The sequence below is a fragment of the Marmota monax genome, unplaced genomic scaffold, assembly GCF_021218885.2.
Source record: "Marmota monax isolate L192 unplaced genomic scaffold, Marmota_monax_Labrador192_F-V1.1 WCK01_AAM20220418_F8-fsc00036, whole genome shotgun sequence".
NCBI classification, from domain to species: domain Eukaryota; kingdom Metazoa; phylum Chordata; class Mammalia; order Rodentia; family Sciuridae; genus Marmota; species Marmota monax.
The window spans coordinates 4316481-4340712 of record NW_026694491.1 but is presented as its reverse complement, the minus strand read 5'-3'; the positions used below and the strand labels follow the sequence as shown (position 1 = coordinate 4340712).

The 24232-nt window shown below is 41.5% G+C and overlaps 1 protein-coding gene across 1 annotated transcript in view; it reads right to left on the bottom strand.

Moving 5' to 3' along the window:
• Positions 1–24232, bottom strand: part of Ccdc38 (coiled-coil domain containing 38) — a 40395-nt gene that overhangs the window by 9722 nt on the left and 6441 nt on the right. The window contains exons 2-9 of the mRNA XM_046419277.2: positions 24068–24168; positions 22481–22646; positions 15697–15761; positions 11585–11748; positions 11398–11478; positions 8733–8878; positions 6559–6679; positions 1110–1179 (exon numbers count right to left, since the gene is read on the bottom strand). Of these exons, the coding sequence (XP_046275233.1) occupies positions 1110–1179; positions 6559–6679; positions 8733–8878; positions 11398–11478; positions 11585–11748; positions 15697–15761; positions 22481–22646; positions 24068–24168 (914 nt within the window). The remainder of the gene's footprint in view (positions 1–1109; positions 1180–6558; positions 6680–8732; positions 8879–11397; positions 11479–11584; positions 11749–15696; positions 15762–22480; positions 22647–24067; positions 24169–24232) is intronic.

Sequence of the window (24232 nt, the reverse complement as noted above, 5' to 3'; positions counted from 1 at the left end):
TTTACAACAGCTAAGAGGCGGAAATGCCCATGGATGGATGAATGGACAAGGGAAATGTGCGTATGTATATATATATATATATATACACACACACACACACACAAAGGAATATTATTCATCCTTAAAAAAGAGGGAAAACCTGTCCTATGCTACAACATGGATGAATGTGAGGACATTATGCTAAGTGAAATAGGCCAGTCACAGAACAACAAACACTATGTAATTCCACTTATACGAGGTATCTAAAGCAGCCAATCTCTCAGAAAGAATGGTTGCCAGGGGTTGGGGGAGAGTGGAAAGGGAGGTGGTTCAATGGGTTCGGAGTTTCAGTTCTGCAAGATGATAAAGTTCTAGAGGTTTGTTGTACAATGTACATGTAGCTAACATGACAGCACTGTGCACTTTAAAGGGGTCCAGGTGCTAAATTCCACGTCATGTGTTTTTAAACACAGTTTTTAAAACTGATGGAGGATTGCAGGTTCAAAGTCAGCCTCAGTAACTTAGTGAGGCCCTGAGCAACTTAAGGAGAGCCTGTCTCAAAACAAAAAAAAAATGAAAAGGGCTGAGGATGTGGTTCAGTGGTTAAGTGCACCCTTGGATTCAATCCCTGGTACCCACCTCCAACATAGAAAGGAGGACAGGTCAGGTGTGTTAGGTATAACAAAGAATGGTGATTTTTTTAAAAATTCCTTTTGAGTTTCTGTGGTTCTATTTTAGGTGAAGTAAGCTCAAAATCAATTTTGCAGAAGTATTTTGTTGAAAGCCTATTTATTTTGTGGTTTAGCTACCCAATATAGCTGAAGCCCGAATAAAATGATAAATGATCAGAAAGAATCTGTTTCACAGAAAGGTTGTAAATTATATATCTCCCCTAAATTATTACCTTCTTCTTTTGAACCCAGGGCCTGGTGCATACCTTCTGATGCACATTTTATTTCTCATAGATGGTCTGATGTCAAGGATAGACCATATATTCAATTGAAGAATGGTTTCAACATTCTATTTCCTTCTGGAAAATGTATGGAATAGAAAATTCTAATTCCAAAAGAAATGGGCGTCTATGTGTTTTACAAGACATGACCCATAAATCAAGAAATGTCATCTGTTACCAGATCCAAGTCAATGTCTTCATCTAGAAAGAACTCCAGACTGTCTTCGGAGCTGATACTGTCAGGCCGGCTGCCAAAGATAAAAAGAAGAAAATGTCTGATTTCTGAGCCATTTTTATTTTTTTTAATCAGCGGCTTTGCTTTCATTTCTCAATTGTCTTTGAAACCTAACTGTAACATAGTTCTTTTCAATAGCCTGTTTAGCCTTTTTTTTTAATTGTACGTAACACAATACCTTTATTTTTTTTTATTTATGTGGTGCTTCACACATGCAAGGCAAGCGCTTACCACAGAGCCACAACCCAGCCCCCTCTTTAGCCTTCGAGGGAACTGATTATTGCAGGAATCAGTGGATTCTAGGAGTATGCAAAGAACGTTGGACTCAGTCTCAGACAGGCTCACAAATGCAGGGAGGCCACGTACTATAGGGTACCAATTATTTGAGTTGCAGCTATGAAGTAACTTCTAAAAAAGAAACACATGACCACCTACATTGCCAGATCTGTTCTGTTATATCCAATAGGACCAACATAGGATTTTGAAATATAGTTTTGAAACATGTGCTCTGGTACTCAAAACTTGTATCACATTTTGTTGAGTAGCCCAAAGACAACAATCTTTTTTTAAGAGCAGATTTTTTTAAAAAATAGAGCTTTATAGTGATATGTAGTAGTTGGGTGCATCCCAATAAGCTCCTACATGCATGGAATTCCATTTCATTTCATGATTTCCCCTGACCTCTTCCCCCCTCCTCCCTTCACTCCTCTGTTCTTCTTTCTCCACTAGATTTCTTTTTGCTCATCTATTTATATATATTTACTTCTTTTTATTTATTCACAAAGGTGAAATCCCCTGTGGTATATTTGTAGATGCACATAACATGACTTTTAAAGAATTCATTCTGCATTGTCTTCTCTTACCCATCCCTTCACTCTGCTTGAAGAGCAGATTTTACTTTTAAAAATATTTTCTGATCACCAGGTATGGTGGCACATGCCTGTAATCCCAGGGACTTGGAAGACTGAGCAATAGGATTGCAAGTTGTAGACCAGCCTCAACAACTTAGCAAAGCCCTAAGCAAATTAGTGAGACCCTGTCTCAAGATAAAAAAATAAGTGGTACATATTCACAATGGAATATTACTCAGCCATAAAGAAGACTGAAATTATGGCATTTGCCGGTTAATGAATGGAACTGAAGACTATCATGCCAAGTGAAATAAGCCAATCCCGAGAAACCAAAGGCTGAATGTTCTCTTTGATATGCGAATGCTGAATGAAAATAAGCAGGGTGGGATGTGGGATGGGGAGGTGGATGTTCACCAGATTGGAGGGAGAGGGAATGAAAGAAAGAGAGAGAAGATGGGAATGGAAAAGACAGTAGAATGAATCAGACCTAACTTTCCCATATTCACATATGAATACACGACCAGTGTAACTCCACATCCTGTACAACCAGAAGAATGGGAAGTATATGCCATGTATGTATGATAAGTCAAAATACATTCTACTATCATGTATAACAGAAAAGAATAAATAAAAACTTTTTAAAATGAAAAATAAAAAGGCCTGGGGATGTGGCTCAGTGGTTAAGCACCCCTGGGTTCAATCCCTAATACCCCCCCCCCCAAATATATATTTCTTCTGATCAGGGTGAGAAATACTGGTTACGGGGAGGGGCAGTGAGATACATCCTTAGAGAATAATTATGTGATTTGGAAAAGGGGGAAAAAAATCCTCCAAGAAAAAAGAATTAAAAATGACAGGAATACTAACGCGACAGGATTGGGGAGGGGGTCAGGTGGCTGAGATCTAGGTAGCTCACATTGGTGGAAGCTGTGGTGGTGGGAAAAGAACATAGATGAGTGCAGGGCATCAGCTTAGGGAACGTGTAAGAATGAAATGAGTGAAGCAAGGGCGGGAAGAGCCCTGGGAGCCAACAGACACGAGACAGAGACCCCTGACATCTGTAGCCTGGGAGCCCAGAATCATGGAGGCAGCCCACAGAAAGAAAATGATTGAAGGATGGGATAGGAAAAAAATTAATAATGTGCTTTGCTCGTGCTGAGTCTGAGGGGACAGCAAACCCACCTGGAACTGCCCCTCCCCCCCTTTTTTGGTAGTTGTAGATGGACAGCACACCTCTATTTTACTTGTTTATTTTCATGTGGCACTAAGGATCGAACCCGGCGCCTCACACATGCTAGGCAAGTGCTCTGCCACTGAGCCGCAGCCCCAGCCCTGGAGCCGTCCTTTGAGCAGCTGCAGGAGACGTGTGAGGAAACAGAGGAAGGTCCCTGGTAGTAAGGTGACTATTTGGGAAATGTCCTTGGCAAAACCATTCCATAGACTGTCCACTTCTCCTTTTTTTTCTTTCCCTGGGTTCAGAAACACCACTTTCTAATCAATCACTTCTCACTTCTCAGAAGCCTGTGACCTTTGGGGGTTCCTCTCCTACATGAATAAATATCTGCTGCTCCTCGGCTTTCTTCCCCTCTTAGTGAACCCATGAGGGGTGACCTCATTCTCTGTCATGGATCCAACTATTGCTAATGCTCTAAGGACTCCCTCATCTCAAAGTCTTTTTCTTGAGCTCTTGGCTTCAACGTCTGTCCTCCAATTGGACATCAGTATCCACCTGACTGTCCCCAAAGGAGCTAAAACCCCCAAATCCACCCCTCCTCTTCCTCTCCAGGCCTGCGGCTCCTCCTGTGCTCTTAGTATCACTGAACGGCAGGCTGTGTGCCCGGTGACCATGCAGGAAACCTGGGAGTATCCTTAGTCATTCTCTCCCACACACTTCTTCAATCTTTAGGCACCTCTCACGAGTCCTGCCAATGTCTGTCCCAGCCTGTCCTTCATTCCCACTGCCATGTCTGGCTTAGACAGCTCATCTTCTCTTATCTGAATTGTGACAACAGGCTTCCCACTGGCCCTGCTACCTCTATCTCTGCCCCCACCATTTCATTCTCCATGAGACCACCACATCCATCTCTCTAAAACGCAAAGCTGGTTGAATCTGTGCCACACTCTTGCTTCAAACTCTCAGTGGCTCCCCAGGGCCCGTGGGACAAAGGCCGACTCCTTAGATGGCATCCCCACTGCTCATGGTGCGGTGCCCATCTACCCCTCCACTCTCTCTGCCTTTCACCCTGGGGCTCAGCCATTCCGTCACCTGGGCTGGAAAGGCCTGCCCTCCGGGAGCTTGTCTTCATCAACTCCTCTTCCTCCTCTCAGGGACTCAGCTTAGCTGCCGCCCTTCTGGAGGGCACTCACTGACCCTGCCCCTGCCCCTGCCCCTCACCTGTCCCCTGCTCCAGTGCTCCCTTGGCATGCCTGTGGCACTCTGCCTCCCTGTCCAGTGGCACTGTCACATGCCCCGTGAGTGACAGTCAAGCTCTGGTCTGTTCTCTTCCCTAGATGGGAACTCCTCGAGGGCAGAGATTGCCTTTTTGATTGCTGGGGCCCCAGGTGGCTCAATAAATATATCAAACATGGTCTCTATGTTGAGGGAAGGCTAAACGGTTATTTTCAAAAACAATGCACCGTTTCCAAGAGAGTTAATCAAGTAGGTACTGTACTTTGTCCAGGGTAATTTCTTAGGTTCTGAGTTGAGGGTGGACTTCTTGCGAGGCTTTCCTGTCCAGAATGGTTAGGTGAAGTCCGTGCCGTTGGTGGTAGAGGGAAAAGAAATAACACGGAATTAGAAATGAGTTTTTTCACGTGGTGGAAGGTCTCCATTTTCTGCACAGATATGCCCATGACTTCTTCTTTTTTTTTTTTTAAACACGATTTTATTATCAGAATGATCATCATGTAGAAAACGGGGCTCTTTTATTCTACTGAAATGGGGCTCCAAGCCTGAGTATTACATCAAAGGCACAGGGGCTGGGATGGAGGGGAAGTGGGTTGTCAGAAGTCGGGTACGACTACAGAAAGCCACAGCTTGGGGCAGAAATTATGAAATGTTCATCATGCTTCTAGTTTTATATAAAAGTGATGTGTGCTTCGTAATATCCTGTGGAGGGACACCCCCTCCCCACAGCCACAGACAAGGCACCTGTGCACACTTGTTCCCCCATATCAAGGTTTGGGCCCAACCCTGGTTTCAAATTAAGAAGTGGCCAAAATGGGTCTTGAGTCTCTTCATTCACTAGCCCCAAATCTCTCTGCCCCTTAGTCACTCTTCCTGCTATTCTCCCTTGAAGTCATGAAAGGCCTCTCTTGTCCCACCTGGCAAGCTCCAATTCATTCTTCAAAACCCAGTTCAAATGTGACCTTCCCTATAAAGACTCTCCCAAATGTCTTTAAAGTATGTCACACGTTGGACTTTTGCCCCATTTTGTCACATTCATCTTCTTGTCAGGTCTTAAAAAGTTTTTGCCTCCATGGTGAGTAAAGGAAAGAATAAAAAAAGGTGGGCCGGGGGAGTGGCAGAAGGATCCCACCACCATTATAAATTAACGTCTTCGCTTTTAAGGTAATACCTGAACATATATTACTAAAAATATTAAAACTGTTAAGTGGTGTTATTTAAACTTAGTGACATCTATAGTCAAGATTTCAAAGGGCGGAGAACATTGATACCATCACCTACTTCTCCCCGACCCCAACGCCCTACTCCAGATTCCCCAACAGGCAAAGTAACATGTCTTAAATAATGTAGGTGCAAACTGGCCTCCTGAGCCAAAAGAATTGCCTTTTCCAACCAGCAGACTGAATGCACAAGGCATCCAGCTCAAACCAGGGTCATTTCTGGGCAGGCAAATCGACTTGACCCTGACCACTAAACATACCTGCTGGTTGGGACCAGTATAAAGGAGAAAAGGAGTCAGCAAGAGTCAGTCAGTACTGAGGGATCACACAGCGCAGAGGCAGGTACCGGAGGGAAGAGGGTGTGGTGGGGACTAAGAGGGAGAGCCCCTCTCATGGGGAATTTCCCAACTTGACTCTGGACTTGTGGTTTTCCAGAGAATCTAGAAATCCAGATGTTTTCATTGTATCTGCTGATTTTCAAATGTTGGCCACCACGTTAAACAATCTTAAAACCTTGGAGCCAAATATCTGGCCTGCAGCTATGGTGGAGTAAGGAGAGAGGAAAGCCACTTCCCCAGAAGGGGACTGAAAGAGTTCTTGGAGATAACTATGACATGGTAGCCTTGAGTGACTTCCCCCAAGTCACTGGCCAAAGGCAGTCACTTGGTTGCAACCAGCTTGGTTTTCTGTGCCCCGGGAAGAAGCCTATTATTATCAAAAGGCAGACCTGCACCAGAGGAATGAGGGGCCCCTTGTGTGGGGGTCAGGCAGTGGGTGAATGGTTCACTTGGGCACTTTTCTGAGTTTTGTGATAACCTCAGATAGAACAGAACTCCTGGCCCCCAGGATAAGAGGTGATGGAGACAACACCCTCCACTTTCCATTTCGAGGGGGACACATTCTCTGGTTTTTACTTTAGGGAGTGAACTCGCACATCTTGACTTTTACCTAGGCTCCCTCTTCCCATAGAATAGTCATCTGAAGTCATCGTCTCCATATCAAAGCTGTCTCTTTTACTGGAACTGATGGAGGATTCTAGATATGGGAAGTAAAGAGGAAGAAGAAGGGGAGAAACATTTCAGTGAATGAAAGCTTTGTCTCAGTGTGTGTGAAGGTACAGTTATTGTCAAAATTTCCAGGGACAGAAATATTATATGGTGACATTATAACTGGTAAACATATTCTGCAAATGATAAGGGCCGGTCTCTGGAGTAGACAAAGGGGTGAGAACAGCCTTTGGGACACTAGGAGATCGCCATTTCCAATGTCAGTCTATAAACCCTGAAATCCCAAGGTTAGCTAATGGATACCTCTGGACAGAGAGACCCACAGGGCTCTGAGCACCCTCTATTGAGATAAGTCTAAAGGGTTAAATCCCAAGCTGTTGAACGCAAATAATTCTCCATTTTCTTTTCCGTTTGTCGTCTGTCTTGGTCAAAGCTTTAACTCCGCATCATCACCTGGCTCAGCACTACACAAACCATCTCACTTACTCACACTTGGCGCAGTGAGGGACTTGGGAACTGAGCAGAGCCGGCTCCCGTGCTGGGAAGTATTTAACAATCAGCTCTCAGTACAAGGAGTTCTCCCTGGTGTGTAGTGTGCTCCAGCTGACCCCCACCCCCTTCCTTGTGTGGCCACCTGGATGGCCACACAGGGAGCACTGTGCTTTGCTGCTTGATAGCCAGTGTCTGAAAACGCTGATTTCTGATGTTTATCCAGTTTCTGAAGAAACCTTTTTTTCAGGTGGGAGGGTAAGTCTGGTCCTGGTTACTATAATGTTGCTGGAAGTGCAAGTCTTCCATTTGGATTAGTGGTTCCACTTTGATCACCTATTAAATTCCTCTATATTATGGGGTCTATTTCTGGTCCGTTGAAGCTGACCTCCTAATACTAACAGCATGCTATTCAATTACTGACTCTGTGGCTATGTTTTAAAGGATTGGTAAACTCCTCCCATCATGGTCCCCCCACCCCCACCCCCACCCCACTGTGTGTGTGGGGGGACCCAGGGGCACTTTACCACTGAAATACATCTCTTTTTACTTGAGACAGGGTCTCGCTAAATTGCCCAGGTTAAACTTGAAATTGCCATCCTCCTGCCTCAGGCTCCCGAGTCACTGGAATTACAGGCATGCACCACTTCTCCTGGCTTCGTTATCTTCTTAACTCAAAACTTTTTTTTTTCTAGATGAACCTCAGAATTATTGTGCAAAGCTCTCCCCGCCCCCAAACCCAAGTCTCTGGGTTAAATCTGTGGTAACATTTTAATTATAATTCCATGAAATGTATACATTTGTTTCAGAAAAATCTAGAATATCAGTCTTCCTGTCCAAAAATATGATATAGTTTTCAATTTTATCAAATCTCCAGGTCACACACATTAAATTTATAGTTGCTTTCTTGGATTTAATTTTCTTGCATAGTTTCTAATCATTCAAGTTAGTCTATTTAGAATAATATGTATAATTGACTTTATATTCACCTACTTTATAGAATTCTTTAGTCATAAACAGTTTTTGAAAAATTTGGGGAGGTTTTCTATGTTATCACATCATCTGCAAATAATATATTTTCTCCATGTATCTATTTTTATTGCTTTATATCTGAAATTAACCTGTTTCCTCTACAACTAAAAAAATATTTTTTAAAAAAGGAAAAAAAAAAAAACAAGTTTTAGTGTTACTTGATTCTCAAACCATAGTGTCTCCTGGATAATAAATTAACAATATCTTTGCAAAGATAATGGGAATCCTTGTCCAGATTTTGTTTCTAAAACCCAACTATTTAAACAAACACAAACATTGAAGCAGAATATTTTAGAATAAAAAATACTGACTTAATTAAAATAAGAATATGTGACAGGTGCGGTGGCACACACCTGTAATCCCAGTGGCTTGGGAGGCTGAAGCAAGAGGATTTGAAGTTCAGAGCCAGTCTCAACAACTTAGCAAGGCCTTAAGCAACTCAGCAAGACCTTGTCTCGAAATAAAATACAAAAAGGGCTGGGGATATGGCTCAGTGGTTAGGTGCCTCTGGGTTCAATCCCTGGTACCAAAAAAAAAAAAAAAAAAAAAAAGTAACTTACTTTTTATTGATTTTGGAATGATGATATTATTTTTTGATGAACTTTTTAGGGCTTGCTGAATTTGCCACTGTTTTGGAGACAATTTCAGTAGAAAGAATCCGTATTTCATGTACTCTCTAAGGAGGAATTCTGTTTTTGCTATTTCACTAACTCAAAAGAAAACAAAGATATGGTTATGTGTATCTGTGTCAAAGCATATACATTAAAAATATTTCATAAAATTCATTATCTTGATTATGTAGCTGACTACTAATGTACTTGTCAAAAACTGTACATATGGCCATAAAAATATAAGCTTCAATAAGATATGAGAAGAAAGAAACTGGTGGGAATGTCACCTGAATGGAACGTGCCCAGAGATTCTCTCTAAGCTGATGACAATTTTTCTCTGTTGTGGGAAACACTCTACTGTATTAAGTTTTAGACAGAAGCTAACAACAACAACAAAAAATGGCACTTACATAAGGGAAAGAAAGTGTATTAAACTTTAAGAGGCAACTCATGGGATGCACTACAGACAAAACTTCACCCTCCAGTAAGTTCTTAAGGGTAGGTATTATTATCACCAACTTTCTGGAGGAGAAATGGATGACTTGCAAAGTCATCTAGTGCTCAAACCTAGGTCTGTCTGACTCCAATGCCCAACAATACCTAGACACCTGGACTGCAAGCTCCAGCTTCACATTGCTTTACACCAACATGGGACAAGCAGAAAATACTTAAAATAAGGAAGGACAGCCTGCGTGAAAAGAGAGAATCTTTCTGCATTTTCCTTATTCAGACCCCCATGGGCACCCTTATTGATATTGCATCTTATCAATATCCTTAGCTTCCATTCTTTATCTGTTAGAGAGAGACATCCTTCAGCTCTGGTGTGAGAGTGGTATTCAAGGATGAGTAAATGGCTAGCTTATGTTTCAGCAGATGGAAGATGATGGGATCCCTTTACTTGACCACTCTTTGGATAGAAATCCTCCCAGATGTTCCAAAAAGAACACAGTGTGGAAACTGGCTGACATGTAAACAATTGTAAACATGTCCCAGCCCAGCTTGGTGGAAGACCTCCCCAGGCCATCTTGCCCACAAAAGAGAAGAGGACCTGCATCCCTGGCTCTGTCCCAAGCTTGTCTCCATGATCTTGTGCACCTTTCTAGGATGAAGAGACACAGAAGCAATAAGGAAGTGCTTTGGCAGAGGGTTTGGAGAGTGTCACTGGGTGGCCACTGTGCATAAATGCACATAAATGCAAACATAGCGGCTACAGGGTGAAGGAGGGAAGGGAATTCTCCATCTTGGAGCACCTTCAACTTTCTAAAATAGAAGAGGCTGTTGTAACAAGAATGTGTTTGAAACACATATTTTGTTGTGCACTTGGTCTCAAAGAAGCTACCATCCAGATCATTTGAGGCACTTTAAATAGTTATTGCCCTCCTCCCAAGAACTTCTAGGATGTTACAAGTCTAGGATGAGGTCTCAGAGGAGATAGGAACATCCAGTTATCAAAAAGAAAAAAATAGGGGCTGGGGTTGTAGCTCAGTGGTAGAGCACTTGCCTGGCATGCATGAGGCACTGGGTTCCATCCTCAGCACCACATAGAAATAACAAATAAAACAAAGGTATTGTGTCCATCTACAACTAAAAAAATATTTTTTAAACAAGTTTTATTGTTACTTGATTCTCAAACCATAGTGTCTCCTGGATCACGAAATTAGTGTCCCAGGATGGTGACAGAAATATTTTTGATGTTTAAAATTAGTTCAAGCAAGTTTCTTCTACTATACAAGGAAACATACATATTCAAAGAAAGAGTGGTAGATGGGTAATCTCAGCAGTTTAGGAAGCTTAGGCAGGAGGATTACAAATTCAAAGCCAGCCTCAGTAATTTAGTGAGCCCCTGAGCAGCTTAGCAAGACCCTGTCTCAAAATAAAAAATAAACATAAAATAGGCTGGGGATGTGGTTCAATAGTAAAGCACTGGTGGATTCAATCCCTGATACCACACACAAAAAAGTATGTATAATATGTCAAAATACATTCTATAGTCATGTATAACTTAAAAGAAAAAGTGGACTGTAGTTTTTTCTTTCTACTAAGTACACCCAGTGGCTTGGGAGGCTGAAACAGGAGGATTGCAAGTTCAAAGCCAGCCTCAGCAACAGCAAGGTGCTAAGCAACTCAGTGACACCCTGTCTCTAAATAAAACACAAAATAGGACTGAGGATGTGGCTCAGTGGCCAAGTGCCTGATTTTAATCCTCAGTACTCAAAAAAAAAAAAAAGTACAAATATAAAAAAATACTACCAATTATAATTGTAGGGCAATTGTAAAATGAATCCTAATTTTGGAGGTATTAAAATGTCGGGAAAATATGTTCTAAGATGACTAAAAGAAAGGGCACTTAGAAGATGATTTATTGTTTACTTCTAACATCGGTTTGCTTCTTTTCAACTAATTTCTTTATTTCTGTATCTACGAGTTAGAGAACCTTTTCAGAGAGTGGCCAAGTACTGATGCCCAGGCAGAGACAGTTTACTGATTTTAAACCTGTTCACATTTATAACATCATCAGCAGACAGGGGTTGCTCCCACTCAGGTCCAGCCAGACATGAGCAGGTTCCAGTGGGAGGTGGGAAATGGATAATGAGAAGCTAGAGCCTGCCCTCACCTCTTCACGGCCTGCACCTCCATGCTGGCTTTCTTTAGCTCTGCTGTCATTTGAAGTTTGTTTATAGTTTCTTGTGCTGCACTGAAAAGTAACAGAGAGTGTTGGTTTGTTTGGGGTCGTGCTGTATTCTGAGAAACTAAGACAAACAAAGTGGGGAGAGGCATTTGGCCAGAGTGAAGACACTAACATTTTAAGAGCATCTACAGATCTCTGATCATTTTCTCGAAGGAACTCTTCAAAGGCCATCGCGTCATGTTCGAGCTTAATTTCTGCCGTTCTAAGTTGTCTTTCCCTCGTTGCTATGTGTTTTTCAAACTTATTAATTGTGCTTCTTTTGGCTGACAGAGAATACTAGGAATATGGAAAACACAAAGTTCGTCAAGAACATTAGCACACATTTCAAATACATTTCGACAGTCTCATGATAAAGCGGGGGATAAGTTATATAGTAAGTGAGCATTTGTATTAGAAATAATATTGTGCCCAAATCTTGGGACAAGAACTTTTATCTCATGAAGGGTAATCCCAGCAGGTCAGGAAGCTTAGACAGGAGGATTACAAATTCAAAGCCATGAACTTTGAGGAACTGTCACAGGGAGAGAAATTCTTTTCACTTTTATGAAAGGACTGTAATGTGCCAAAATAGCTATGTACCACAAATCAAAAATAGCTGCCTATCTCTCCAAAGAGCAGTGCCATCTATTATTCTTGGCATTTTATCCTCTAATTCTTACTGGACATCAGGAAACTGGTCTGTCTGAATCCACAAGGCTACCAGCTTCTTCACCAATAGGAAGGACCTTGGGAGGAAGCACTGTCAACCCCACCGTGCCAGACATGCCTTTCTCCATGCTGTTTAACCAGACCCAAGGGGGCTGCTTGGATCCCCAAGTATGATCTGACGTCTACTTTTTTTTTTTTTTTGGTACAGAATATGATAATACACTTGGGTTTCTAATCCATACATGAAAAGTAGATTATAAAACAAAGCCACATATGTGATAATATACATGAACTTCAAATACAGAAACGAATTAATTTGTCGGGTATGGTGGTGCACGCTTATAATCCCAGTGGCTCGGAAGGCTGAGGCAGGAGGATCTCGAGTTCAAAGCCAGACTCAGCAATCTAGTGAGGCACTTAGCAACTCAGCGAGACCCTAATAAAATATGAGTCTCTAATAAAATATTTTAAAAAAGGGATGGGAATGTGGCTCAGTGTTAGGCTCAGTGTTAAGCACCTCTGGGTTCAATCCTCAGTACCAAAAAAAGAAAGAAAACAAAAAAGAAAGAAATGAGTTAATTTTGGGAAGTCACAACCAATAATAAGACCCTCCAAGTTTATAACAAAAAGATTCCATCCATTAATTTACTCTTCAAGGATTTATAAAGTGCCTGCCTATTGTGTGCCAGAACTGTTTAAAGTGGTGCACACTGAGTGGTGAACAAAATAGACACCATGGCTTTAATGGAATGTCTACTCTAAGAGGGAAGAGTTGATACAGGGGTATCTGAGGGAGAAATGGTCCCCCTAGAAGGAAGAGGTCCCAGTGGAGAGGCCTCGAGGCAAGGTGCATCTCAGGAGCAGCAAGTAGACTACTGTGGCTGGAGGTAGCCAGCAAGAGGTCAGTGGTGAGAGCAAGCTCAGAGAGAGGCAGGAACCCATCAGGGCATTCCGGGTCTTGAGCCACGAGGGGCATGATCCTCCTACCAGGGAGAAGAGACTGTAGGAAGCAAAAGTAGGAGTGGGCCAGTGTTCAGAAGCTATAACAACAATCCATGCAGACTTAGCGGCGGCTGGGACTACAGTGGTGGTGGAAGAGTCTAATTGTGGTTTGTGGGGAGCCATTCTCACACGTGATTGGGCAACTCCCGGATTGGGTGTGACGCGCTCTGGCTAAACTGTGTCGGAGCTTTCCCGGCCCTCTCCTGGTGCAAGAGCCTGTCCGTGTGGGGGTGTGACTGACCACTGACCCTGAGGCCAATCACTGACCCTGACCTTGGAGTGCGGCCCCCCTCAACCTTCACTGGATGGAATTCTCCCCTGAATTTCTTGTTCCCCAATAAAAGGCCACTCCCTGGCGTGCTCTCTCTCTCCTGCTAGCCCTGAGTAATCCTTGCTGCCCTACCAGGTGGTTCGAGGTGTGAGCCAGAGAGGTGAGAGCCGTCTCGGACCTGGTCATAGAAAAAGGTAACTGAGTCTGTGTGTTTATTCTGATCTCGCTAGCTAACTTTTATGCCAAGAACCTCTTTAATGAAACCAGAGCGCTGGTTGCATGGTGGAAGTGGTTAGATCTTGAACAAAGACGTGGTTTGTGAGAAGAGTCAAGGAGAACAACAGCGTTTGGGCCTGAGCAACTGGAAAAATGGAATGGATGTCTACTGAGTAGAGAACATGAGATGAGGTTGCCAGGGTGGGAAGATGATCGCAGGAGCAAAGCTTTGAACATGTCGGGTTTGAAAAGCCTGTGGAAGATATCTTCACCTATAAATTCAGCTTCTTTAAAGGACATAAAAGAATTCAGTTTCTTTCTTTCCTGTGGAGTGAGCTTTGGTAGTGTGCATCTTTTAAGGAATCTGTCTATTTCATCCATGTTCTCAAATTTATTGCCATAAAGTTGCCCATCAGATTACACTCATGATACGTTAACATTCACATGTCTTTTAGATGGGTATTTCAGCTCCCAACTCTGCCACAAACAGAAAAAGGAATGAAGAAAAGATGGAAGAAAGAAAGAAAGAAAGAAAGAAAGAAAGAAAGAAAGAAACCATGAAACCGATCTGGTTTTTGAAAATTATTATAAGTGACCCAGAGGTAGTCGGACTTCCAAATTCAAGGGCATACCCCGAGATTGCCCCCACTGCTGACACCAACTGCAAGTTCAAGGAGTTCCTCAAAACACCCTCCGTCCTGGCAATTTTCCAGAGGAATTCACTAAACTCATGGGTTCCGTTTATAACAAGGAAATAACACAGATTAGAGTCAGCTACAGGCAGAGGCCCATCGGGTAGGGTCTGGGAGGTTCTAACTGCAAAGCTTCGGGGATTGCCTCTCCCTAGAAAGGATGTGTTACCCTCTCGGCAGCTGCACAGAGACACAGTGTTGCTGGTGAGGGAAGCTCGACTGAGCTTCAGTGTCCAGAGTTTTCACTGGGGCTTCTTGAGGTAGGTGTGACTCACTGATAGACCACAGGGTTGATCAGTCTTTGGTCCCTAATCCTGAGTAGGAGCCAGAGTCCCAGCTCTAAGTCACATTGTTGGTTTTCCTGTCACAGTCATCTTAAGACGGTCAGATGTGGCCTGCACGTCATCCTTATAATCACTGGAAGTCAAGAGCAAAGCCAGATTTTCTTCGGGCAAAGCCATTTTTTTTTTTAAACTACATGCAAGTCTTTTTGAAAAGGGGACTCTACAAGTCACTTTGGGACTTTGGGACACTTCACCAAACTGGTTGGGAGGAAGGAAGGAGATGATAAAGAAATGGAACGAGGCACATTTAATACAAATGACCTGTGATTCTAGCAAATCTATCAACCTTAAACTGCTTTGGATGTCAGTAATGTCACTAGGATTTTGGGATAAAGGTCCAAATCGCACCCAGAAAATAATATTTAACAAACAAAGGCATCAGGTTACATTTATAACTTCAAGGGAGGCCTTCCATGTGGACTGCAGCTGGCAGCCAAGTGATTTCTGTTCCAGGATGTGTGATGTGACATTATGAAAAGTTAAACATGTTTTCATTCACTCATTCACATCAAAGACTTTAAAAGAGGCAGATGATCTTCTCTAGATGATTAGACACTTGACATCTGCAGCGTAAACAACATTCAATGAATTTCTTTTGTAATTATTCTCCCTTTGTCAAGAGCTCAGTATCTCTGCTTTATTGATGGTAAATGAACATTCATAGTAAGATATTAAGCAATCATGTTTTCAGGTATCTACCTGCTAGCTAAGGGTTTTTGATGGTAGGATAAAAGCCTCTGTCATTATTATAGAAAATTCTTCAATGGGGACCTGGCACTTTCTTCTGGCCAAAGTGGGTATAGTCAAAGCTGGAAGGGTTCTGGACTTCTCTGACAGCAGGGTTTTTCTTTGTTTTTTTCACTGCTTGGCACACAGTAGGCACTCAACAAACATGTTTCAAATGAATGAATATAGAAATGAACTGATCTGTTCAGCTAATAGATTTGTAACATGTAATGGAAAAATACAAGGTATATAAGGTAAATATTTAGTGATGCTATGCAAGAAGCCTTCTATTTGGCTACTGGGAGAAAGAAATTATTTTTACTACCTCAAGTAAAAACCTGTCTCTCTGGTCGTTAATAAATTCATGAACAGTCCTTTTCGCATCTGCACCTGTAAAGAAAATTGAAATAGACTTGAATTTAGTACTTATCTGTCAGAGATGTTGTATGGAATGAAAGTGTTAAGTTGTGATATATAGTCTGTAGTTACTTTTTTTCCTTAAACTATAACTTCCAAAAAATATTTTCCCAACCAAAAAAGAAAATTAATAATAGTAATTACCATTTATTTTATGCCCAATCATGGTCTGGGAACTTTATTAAACACTTTAAATATTTCATTGAATCCTGACAATTATCCAAATGAGGTATTTATTGCTATCTCATCCTGTCTGTGTCCTAAGTCTGAAAGTTGTCAAAAGTCTTGTCCCAGATCACACAGCTAACAAGCAGCAGTGACGGGGATGTGTCTCCCAGGATATGTCTCCCAAGCCTGGGTTGTACTGAATAAGACTAAATTGGTTTAAATCTTAATGCATGGACAATTCAGAGATACAGAGTCCTCAGGCAAAATGTTTTTGGGGACCACAAACCAAATTTATATCAGGAAAGAACAGGATAACAACTAGATTTACCATTCAGCAAACTAAAATATAAAATACCCTTTATATACAAAGATATGAAAAATTGTGCTCTATAGGTGTAATAAGAATTGTAATGCATCCCACTGTTGTGTATTTAAAAAATAAAATCAATTAAATAAAAAAATATAACAAAATAGAAAAAACCAAAAATTTCCCTTCAAGTTTTCTTCATTTTGCAAATTTATTCATGTACTGCATTTCAATAATGTTTGTTTCATAAAAAAAACACACACAACTAAACATGACACAGAATAAAGTCTCCCAGTATAACATAAGTAGAAGTGGAAATAAAATATTTCCTGAATGACCACTGAGCCTGTGCAGCATCAGGAGGCCTAATCTCTTCCTGGAGTCCCATTCACCCATCTCTAACTAGCTGGGGGAACATGTATAAAGTCCTCACCCTGTCTATGCCTCGGTTTCCTCATCTGTCCAATGAGGATACTAATTGTGGTAGATTCTATTACCCAAATATAAGCTGCTTCTCTATGAGGGGAGTTTCCCCTGCCCTTTTGATGTCAGGTTCGTCCTTGATTTGATTTGGCCATGGACATGTTCTATGTTGCTTCCAAGCAGAAGGTTCAGGAACCACCACCCATTTCTCTTCCCCCTTTCCTGCAATCCCAGTAACATCCTAGACAGGATGTTTGTTCCTACAGCAGAAGGACAACTGATCGATTGTTTCTGTAGTGGAAGATCCAGGGGAAAAAAAATACCAAACTTAAAAAGTGAATGAGAACTAAACCACTGGGACTGGAAGTCACTGAAGTTTAGAAGTGGCTTATTACCAAAGCATAACTTAGCTTAAGTACAACTGTGACTATTTCATAATGGTGCTGGGAGAAGGAAATGAAGCAATGGATCGTGAAACATGCAGTAACATCCCAACAATTGTTAGCTGCTGTTAAAAACCATACAATTGGAATGGGGAATCATTTAACTTTTTAAGGTCAATACTGATGGCAATGATGATTATTTCAGTCATCATTTAGCATAAGTTGGGTGGTAACAAACAACAAACTTTGGAGCCACCCCTAAACTATTTAGTGTCTTCACTCGGCCTTGAGCCAAGGAGATTTTGGTTTGGAATTGCAAGTTATTTTGTGGCTCCTCCCACTTAATGGATTATGCAATGTGTGTGACTTCAGTCTTCGCTTGGCTAGGGAGACTGCTCTCCTAGCTCTGGAATTGGGTGTAACCCATTGGGCCTGGACAGCCCACCTCCTACCTTATTTGGCAGAAGAACATTCTATGGAAAAACCTTTGAAGTTTCCCCCATATATAATAAAGCAAATGTGGGGCTCTTGAGCTCTCTTCCCAGTGTGGAAGCTTGACCCCCAAGGTCAAAGAGCCATCCCATCCCCACTTTCTGAAATTACTTTCTGTGTACTGTGGTTTTTTTTCCCCACCACCTTCATATATATATATATATATATATATATATATATATTTTTTTTTTAATTTTTTATTGTTGGCTGTTCAAAACATTACATAGTTCTTGATATATCATATTTCACACTTTGATTCAAGTGGGTTATGAGCTCCCATTTTTACCCCATATACAGATTGCAGAATCACATCAGTTACACATCCATTGATTTACATATTGCCATACTAGTGTCTGTTGTGTTCTGCTGCCTTTCCTATCCTCTACTATCCCCCCTCCCCTCCCCTCCCCTCCCCTCTTCTCTCTCTACCCCCTCTACTGACATTCATTTGTCCCCCTTGTATTATTTTTCCCTTTCCCCTCACTTCCTCTTGTATGTACTTTTGTATAACTCTGAGGGTCTCCTTCCATTTCCATGCAATTTCCTTCTCTCTCCCTTTCCCTCCCACCTCTCATCCCTGTTTAATGTTAATCTTCTTCTCATGCTCTTCGACCCTACTCTGTTCTTAGTTACTCTCCTTATATCAAAGAAGACATTTGGCATTTGTTTTTTAGGGATTGGCTAGCTTCACTTAGCATAATCTGCTCTAATGCCATCCATTTCCCTGTAAATTCTATGATTTTGTCATTTTTTAATGCAGAGTAATACTCCATTGTGTATAAATGCCACATATTTTTTATCCATTCATCTATTGAAGGGCATCTAGGTTGGTTCCACAGTCTTGCTATTGTGAATTGTGCTGCTATGAACATCGATGTAGCAGTGTCCCTGTAGCATGCTCTTTTTAGGTCTTTAGGGAATAGACCGAGAAGGGGAATAGCTGGGTCACATGGTGGCTCCATTCCCAGCTTTCCAAGAAATCTCCATACTGCTTTCCAAATTGGCTGCACCAATTTGCAGTCCCACCAGCAATGTACAAGTGTACCCTTTTCCCCACATCCTCGCCAGCACTTGTTGTTGTTTGACTTCATAATGGCTGCCAATCTAACTGGAGTGAGATGGTATCTTAGGCCCACCACCTTCTTTTCTTAGCTTTATGTTGCAGACAGCTCACTCCACGCAGAGGAAACCCAAATTCCATCGCCCAGTAGGACGCGGGCACCGGGCCTTGATTTGAATTCTGATTCACCAGAAATTCTGGGTGACTCAACCTCACTAAGCCACTTTCATCCTATGCAAAGAGGAGAGGAGGCCAAACTATCTAACAGCATTTTGTTGAGGAATAAATAAAATGCATATCAAAGTCATCAGTGCTTAGCTTAGTGCACAATTATCTTTTTCAATGTATTTTTTTAAACTTTACATAAGGGAAATCACCAACATTCATAAAACTCGAGAGTCATCTAATGAGCCCCCTTGGACCTGTCAGCTACCTTAACCTTATCAATGATTTGCCAATCTCATCTGTCGCCCCCTCCTCAGTTCTTCCCCTCAGTGGAATATTTTAAAGAAAATCAACACTCTTGGATCATTTCATCCCTTGAATACCCAGTATGTACTCCTCCTGACAAGGTAGTTTTAAAACATGACCATCATACCACTTTCACACTTCACAAAGCCATTTCCTTAATGTGATCCCCACTTCAGGTATACACTCATCCCCCTTCCCACCATTTTTTCCATACAATTCATTTGTTCAAGAAACCAGGTGGATTATCCTGTGGAATTTTCCACATAATGAATCTGGCATATTTCATCCTTGTAATGTTATATAACATGGTGCTCAGACCCTCATATTTATTCAATTAGACTCAGGTTCAATATATTCAGCATGACCCCTAAGGTCAAAGAGCCATCCCATATCCACTTTCTGAAATTACTTTCTGTGTAGTGTGGGTTTTTTTTTTTTATTATTTTTTTAAGAGTCTTATCCACTTTCTTTCTTTCTTTTTTTAGTTGTAGTTGAACACAATACCTTCATTTTATTTGTTCATTTTTACATAGTGCTGAGGATTGAAACCAGGGCCTCACACATGCGAGGCAAGTGCTCTACCACTGAGCCACAACCCAAGCTCATACTAGGACATTTTTAATGGAAAAAAAAATGAAATTGCTCACTATCGCTTTCATTTAGTCACTTACGATGGGTCAGCCCGATTGAAAATAAATTTGAATATCCTATCAACTTATTAGAAATAAGCTCAGTCTACCTTAATGTGGTGACTGGCTTACTGGGCCGATGGAATTTTATCCTTTTAATCTAGTAAGACTCATAATTGTAGGTTTCCCATTTTGGCTATTCTAGCTATCAGACAGATCTTCCAAGCAAGAGAACTTAGGTGATAAAGCCCTCCTCAAAGTGCGAGTGTCTCTCAACCCCAGAGCACCTCCATCACTCACTGGGGATGTGAAGAGCAGTCTGAAAGCCCCTGAGACAAGCCATTCAGTACTGCTGTTTGATGGCAAAACCACACTCAGGCTGCCAGTCGCACAGAGAGGAAATGGCACTTCTGCCATGTAGGCAGATGAGCTGTCCATGACACCGAGTTGCCTGTGGACTTCCTTTGCTGGTGATTTAGCACTTTGCTATTACTGAGTACATAGAAGTAAAATGAATGGGGTCGCTGGCTAATTTTACTATCACATAGGTTTGTTTTCAGTCTGAATTCAGGCAGGGAATGTGAGGCTGAAGAATACATAGCAGTTTCATTCAAATCGACTCCTGACTGGAAATAGAGTCAGAGGAAGATTTAAGGGAAAATGTCCCAATGTTTTATCTGTATAACCAGCACAAATGGATAACCCTGCTTCCATGGCTGAGGGAGCCCAGATTGCCCTGGACGACACTAGTTTCACTGTTTCCTTTTTTGAAGTGTCTACCCTGTGGCATTTACTTCCAAGAGACCAGCGACGTCTTTGTTAAACAATAATGGTGGGCACCCAGGTTGTCTCCTCAGCCGTGCTTCCCTAGTTATCCCCAAACTACCACAGTGGCAACGAGGATTCCTGAAATCCCTCACTCCATGCAGAATTCTTTCTATGCCACCTGTCATTTTAAGTGCCCTTGATGACCTGGGCTCACCATTCTACAGAGGCCAATGTTGAAACAGCAGGTGAGATCCAGACATGCCCTAGTGTTAGAGTCTGTAAACAAGTCTGGATGGTGCCTGGCAAAATGCCAGAGGGAGTGGTTTGTGAAGTAATGCCATTGAGCCATTAAGTGTGGAGATTCCTTATTGGTTGACTGATGTATCTAGTTTATGCTAATTAGATAAGCTGTGTGGAATGTATAAATACCGCTCCGTCCTGCAATAAATGGCTCCCTCTCCTGCTGTATCAATCTACACTAGTTGCTCGTCACCCCCCCAGTTATTTTGCTGCAGCCGGACTGCGGCACCCTAGAACTTGTGGTGAAGTCTCTGGCATTATGTGCCACCATGTCACACAATTACATGTGCACCTATCAAATTTTCTAAACCATTTCGCTTGGTTTTATGGTTTGGATATGAGGTGTCCCCAAAAGCTCCGGTGTTAATGCAGGAATTTTCAGAGGTAAATGATTTGATGGTGAGAGCTGTCACCTAACCAGTCCATCCTGGTTTGAATGGACTGACTGGTGATAACTGTAGGCAGGTGGGTGCGGCTGGAGGAGGTGGGTCACTGGGGTGTGCTCCTGAAGGTTGCATCTTCTCTGTAGGCCCTTCCCCTTGCTCTCTCTGCTCCCTGGCCACAATGACCCTGAGAAGCTTCCCTTTGCCACACCCATCTTCCATGACGTTCTGCCTCACCTTGGGCCCAGAGTAATGGAGTCAGTTCACCATGGCCTGAGTCTCTGACACTAAGAGCCAAAATGAACTTTCCCTCCTCAGAAAGCTGTTCTTGTCTGGTATTTCAGTCACAGCCCTAGGAAGCTGACTAATGCACATGACTTCTGTTTTGATTACTGAATTCAGAGTCCTTTTCTAAATATTTTTCTTATTCTCTCAAGATTTTCTTTTCAGGGGCTGGGGTTGTAGCTCAGTGGTGGAGCGCTTGCCTGGCACGTGGGAGGCGCTGGGTTCGATCCTCAGCACCACGTAAAAAAGTAAATGGATAAATAAAGTTCTAAAAAATCTTTTTAAAAAATGATTTTTCTTTTCATAATTTTGGAAACTGAAAAGACTCTGGGAGCCAGAGGAAAAACATTTTAAGTTACCACAGCAAATCCTGGGCACTTGATATGTGTCTGTCTGTCTGTCCATTCTTCCTTTCTTATTTTTTTTTAATTTAAAAAATTGGAAAAAAGATTCATTTATGGGAAAAGATTTTATGACTCAATCATGAATCATTAGGCACTTCTTGATCTGATAAGTAGGGAATATTCATGTCATTTTTGATACCCAGATTGCCTTCTTTCATAAAACAATTATTACCATTTTGGAATATTTTAATATGTTACCTTCAAAGGTCATTAAACCCAGTTATGTTTTTGAAACAACAGGCATACTTATTAAATTCTATTAGCTTCCTGATTCTGAATATATGAATTCTACAGCTACTCCATTCTTAGAAAGTTTCTGTATTTCCACAAACAAAACTCAGTATGAATGGCTGGCACCTTTGCCAACTTTAATACTGTATTATTTTGGCAGTGACTATCTTCCTGGGAGCCATGAAAATGAGAATCAGTCTTCTTGGAAAAATATGCTTTCCTGTTTAAAATAGATTCTCTCCCAATTCTCAACCCCCTTTTACAGAGACTTTCCCATAATTATAAGGTAGCATACTTTCTGTTTTTTCTCACCTCCAGAAAAGCACCCAACTCTGAAATCAACAATATTCAAAATGATATTCGGAATCAAAGAGTAACTTAGACTTACCTTCTGTTAATCTGAGAATAAGAATTGGATCTAACCCAAATTTTTCAAATGAGCCATCACCTCTGTCAGAAAGAAGAGCTATTTGGCTCAGGTGTGAACGACTCTTCATTCGGGATGAAAAAGTAGACTTTTGGTAGACTTTCATGCTACGGTTCAAAATTTTTTCCTGCCCAAGTGCAAAGTTTAGAAGAATTTTTAATGTATCCAAGTAATCTTGTTTTCAAATAGAGATCATATATAAAAATGCCATTTGTAGTAAATGATATTAACAATAAACCAGTAACCCTCAATTCTTATCTTTGAAGGAATGCATAATTTCCTTCCTATAGAAAACTGAGTATAAATATATTTAAAAATTAATTTTTATTAAATTGTGTTTCCCAAATATGAAGGACTGGGAAATGTCCTTCTGCATTTATTTATATATTTTCACAGTTTTATCTTGCCCAAAGTGTTGAGTCCATGAAATTGAAAACCTGAGAGAAGAATAGAAGTCCCAAGTGGACATTTAAAAAAATTTGTTTCAGGCTTCAGATTTCACCCATATTTTCTCAATTTAATTTTGGGAGAAATTCAACACAACTATATAACACCTACAGGAAACCATCACACACAGACGAACCATGTGTCAAGCATTTCTAGATATTTTCTTCATTCTAACGAAGGTGAAGAAAGTCCTGTTGTCAACCTTTGCTCCAGGAGGAAGGAAAGTAAATCTGAAGTGTTAGCTGTGACCACACACACAGTGAGAGCAATGCTGCAAGGCACACACTGACATAGCTCTATACCAGATCATTCTGAAATGGTACCCCCTCCTCCACTTTTATCCCTTCTTCCTCCTCCCCACAGATTGTCTCGTCCATGTCAGCTCAGCCAATTTTGACTTCTTGGAGACTCTGCTCCTGTTATTTCAGTGAAGTCTTTGCCTACACATCACCACCACCCTGTTCTCTCTCTCTTCTCACCGGTAAAGGTGGGCAGGCCTTTGTCTGTGTTTCCTTTGACACCTCTGTTACAGTAGCCCGTCAACTCTAAGATGCCACTTATTTTAAGAAAGCATTAGCTGGGTGCAGTGGCACACACCTGTAATCCCAGAGGCTTGGAAGACTGAGGCAGGAGGATCACAATTCAAAGCCAGCCTCAGCAACTTAGCAAGGCCCTAAGCAACTCATTGAGACCCTGTCTCTAAATAAAATACCAAAAGGGCTAGGGGTGTGGCTCAGTGGTTAAGTGCCCCTGGGTTCAATGCCTGGTGCCAAAAAAGAAGCACTATTATCTTATGCATGGCCAATGACATCCCATCTATGGAAGCTGCATTCCAATTTTAGAAATGCAAAAATGTGAAAAACGTGGGTGTTGTCGGAGTAGGGTAGTTGTTGTTGCCATACTGGACTGTAACATCTGTCTTCTGCCATTGGGTGGCGATCTTTGCAGATCCCTGTGATGTGCTGGGTGTCTCCCCAGGACAGTATGGGGCACACACCATGTGAGTCCTCATATCTGACACCATAAAAATTCATAAGAATGATGAATAAGAGGATATGATTATAACATTAATTGGGATTGTGATTTTTAATAAAAGCTTACCTTTTTCTTTGCTGCCATTTCATTTTCTTTGAAAAGAAAGAGATCTTTGAAAAAGACCTTATATGGTCTGTCCTTTTTGACTGATTCATCTTTTGCTTTTTCTGAATGAAAGAAAGAAATAGAAATAAGATTTATTATTGTTCCTCTGTTTACCAGAACTATAAG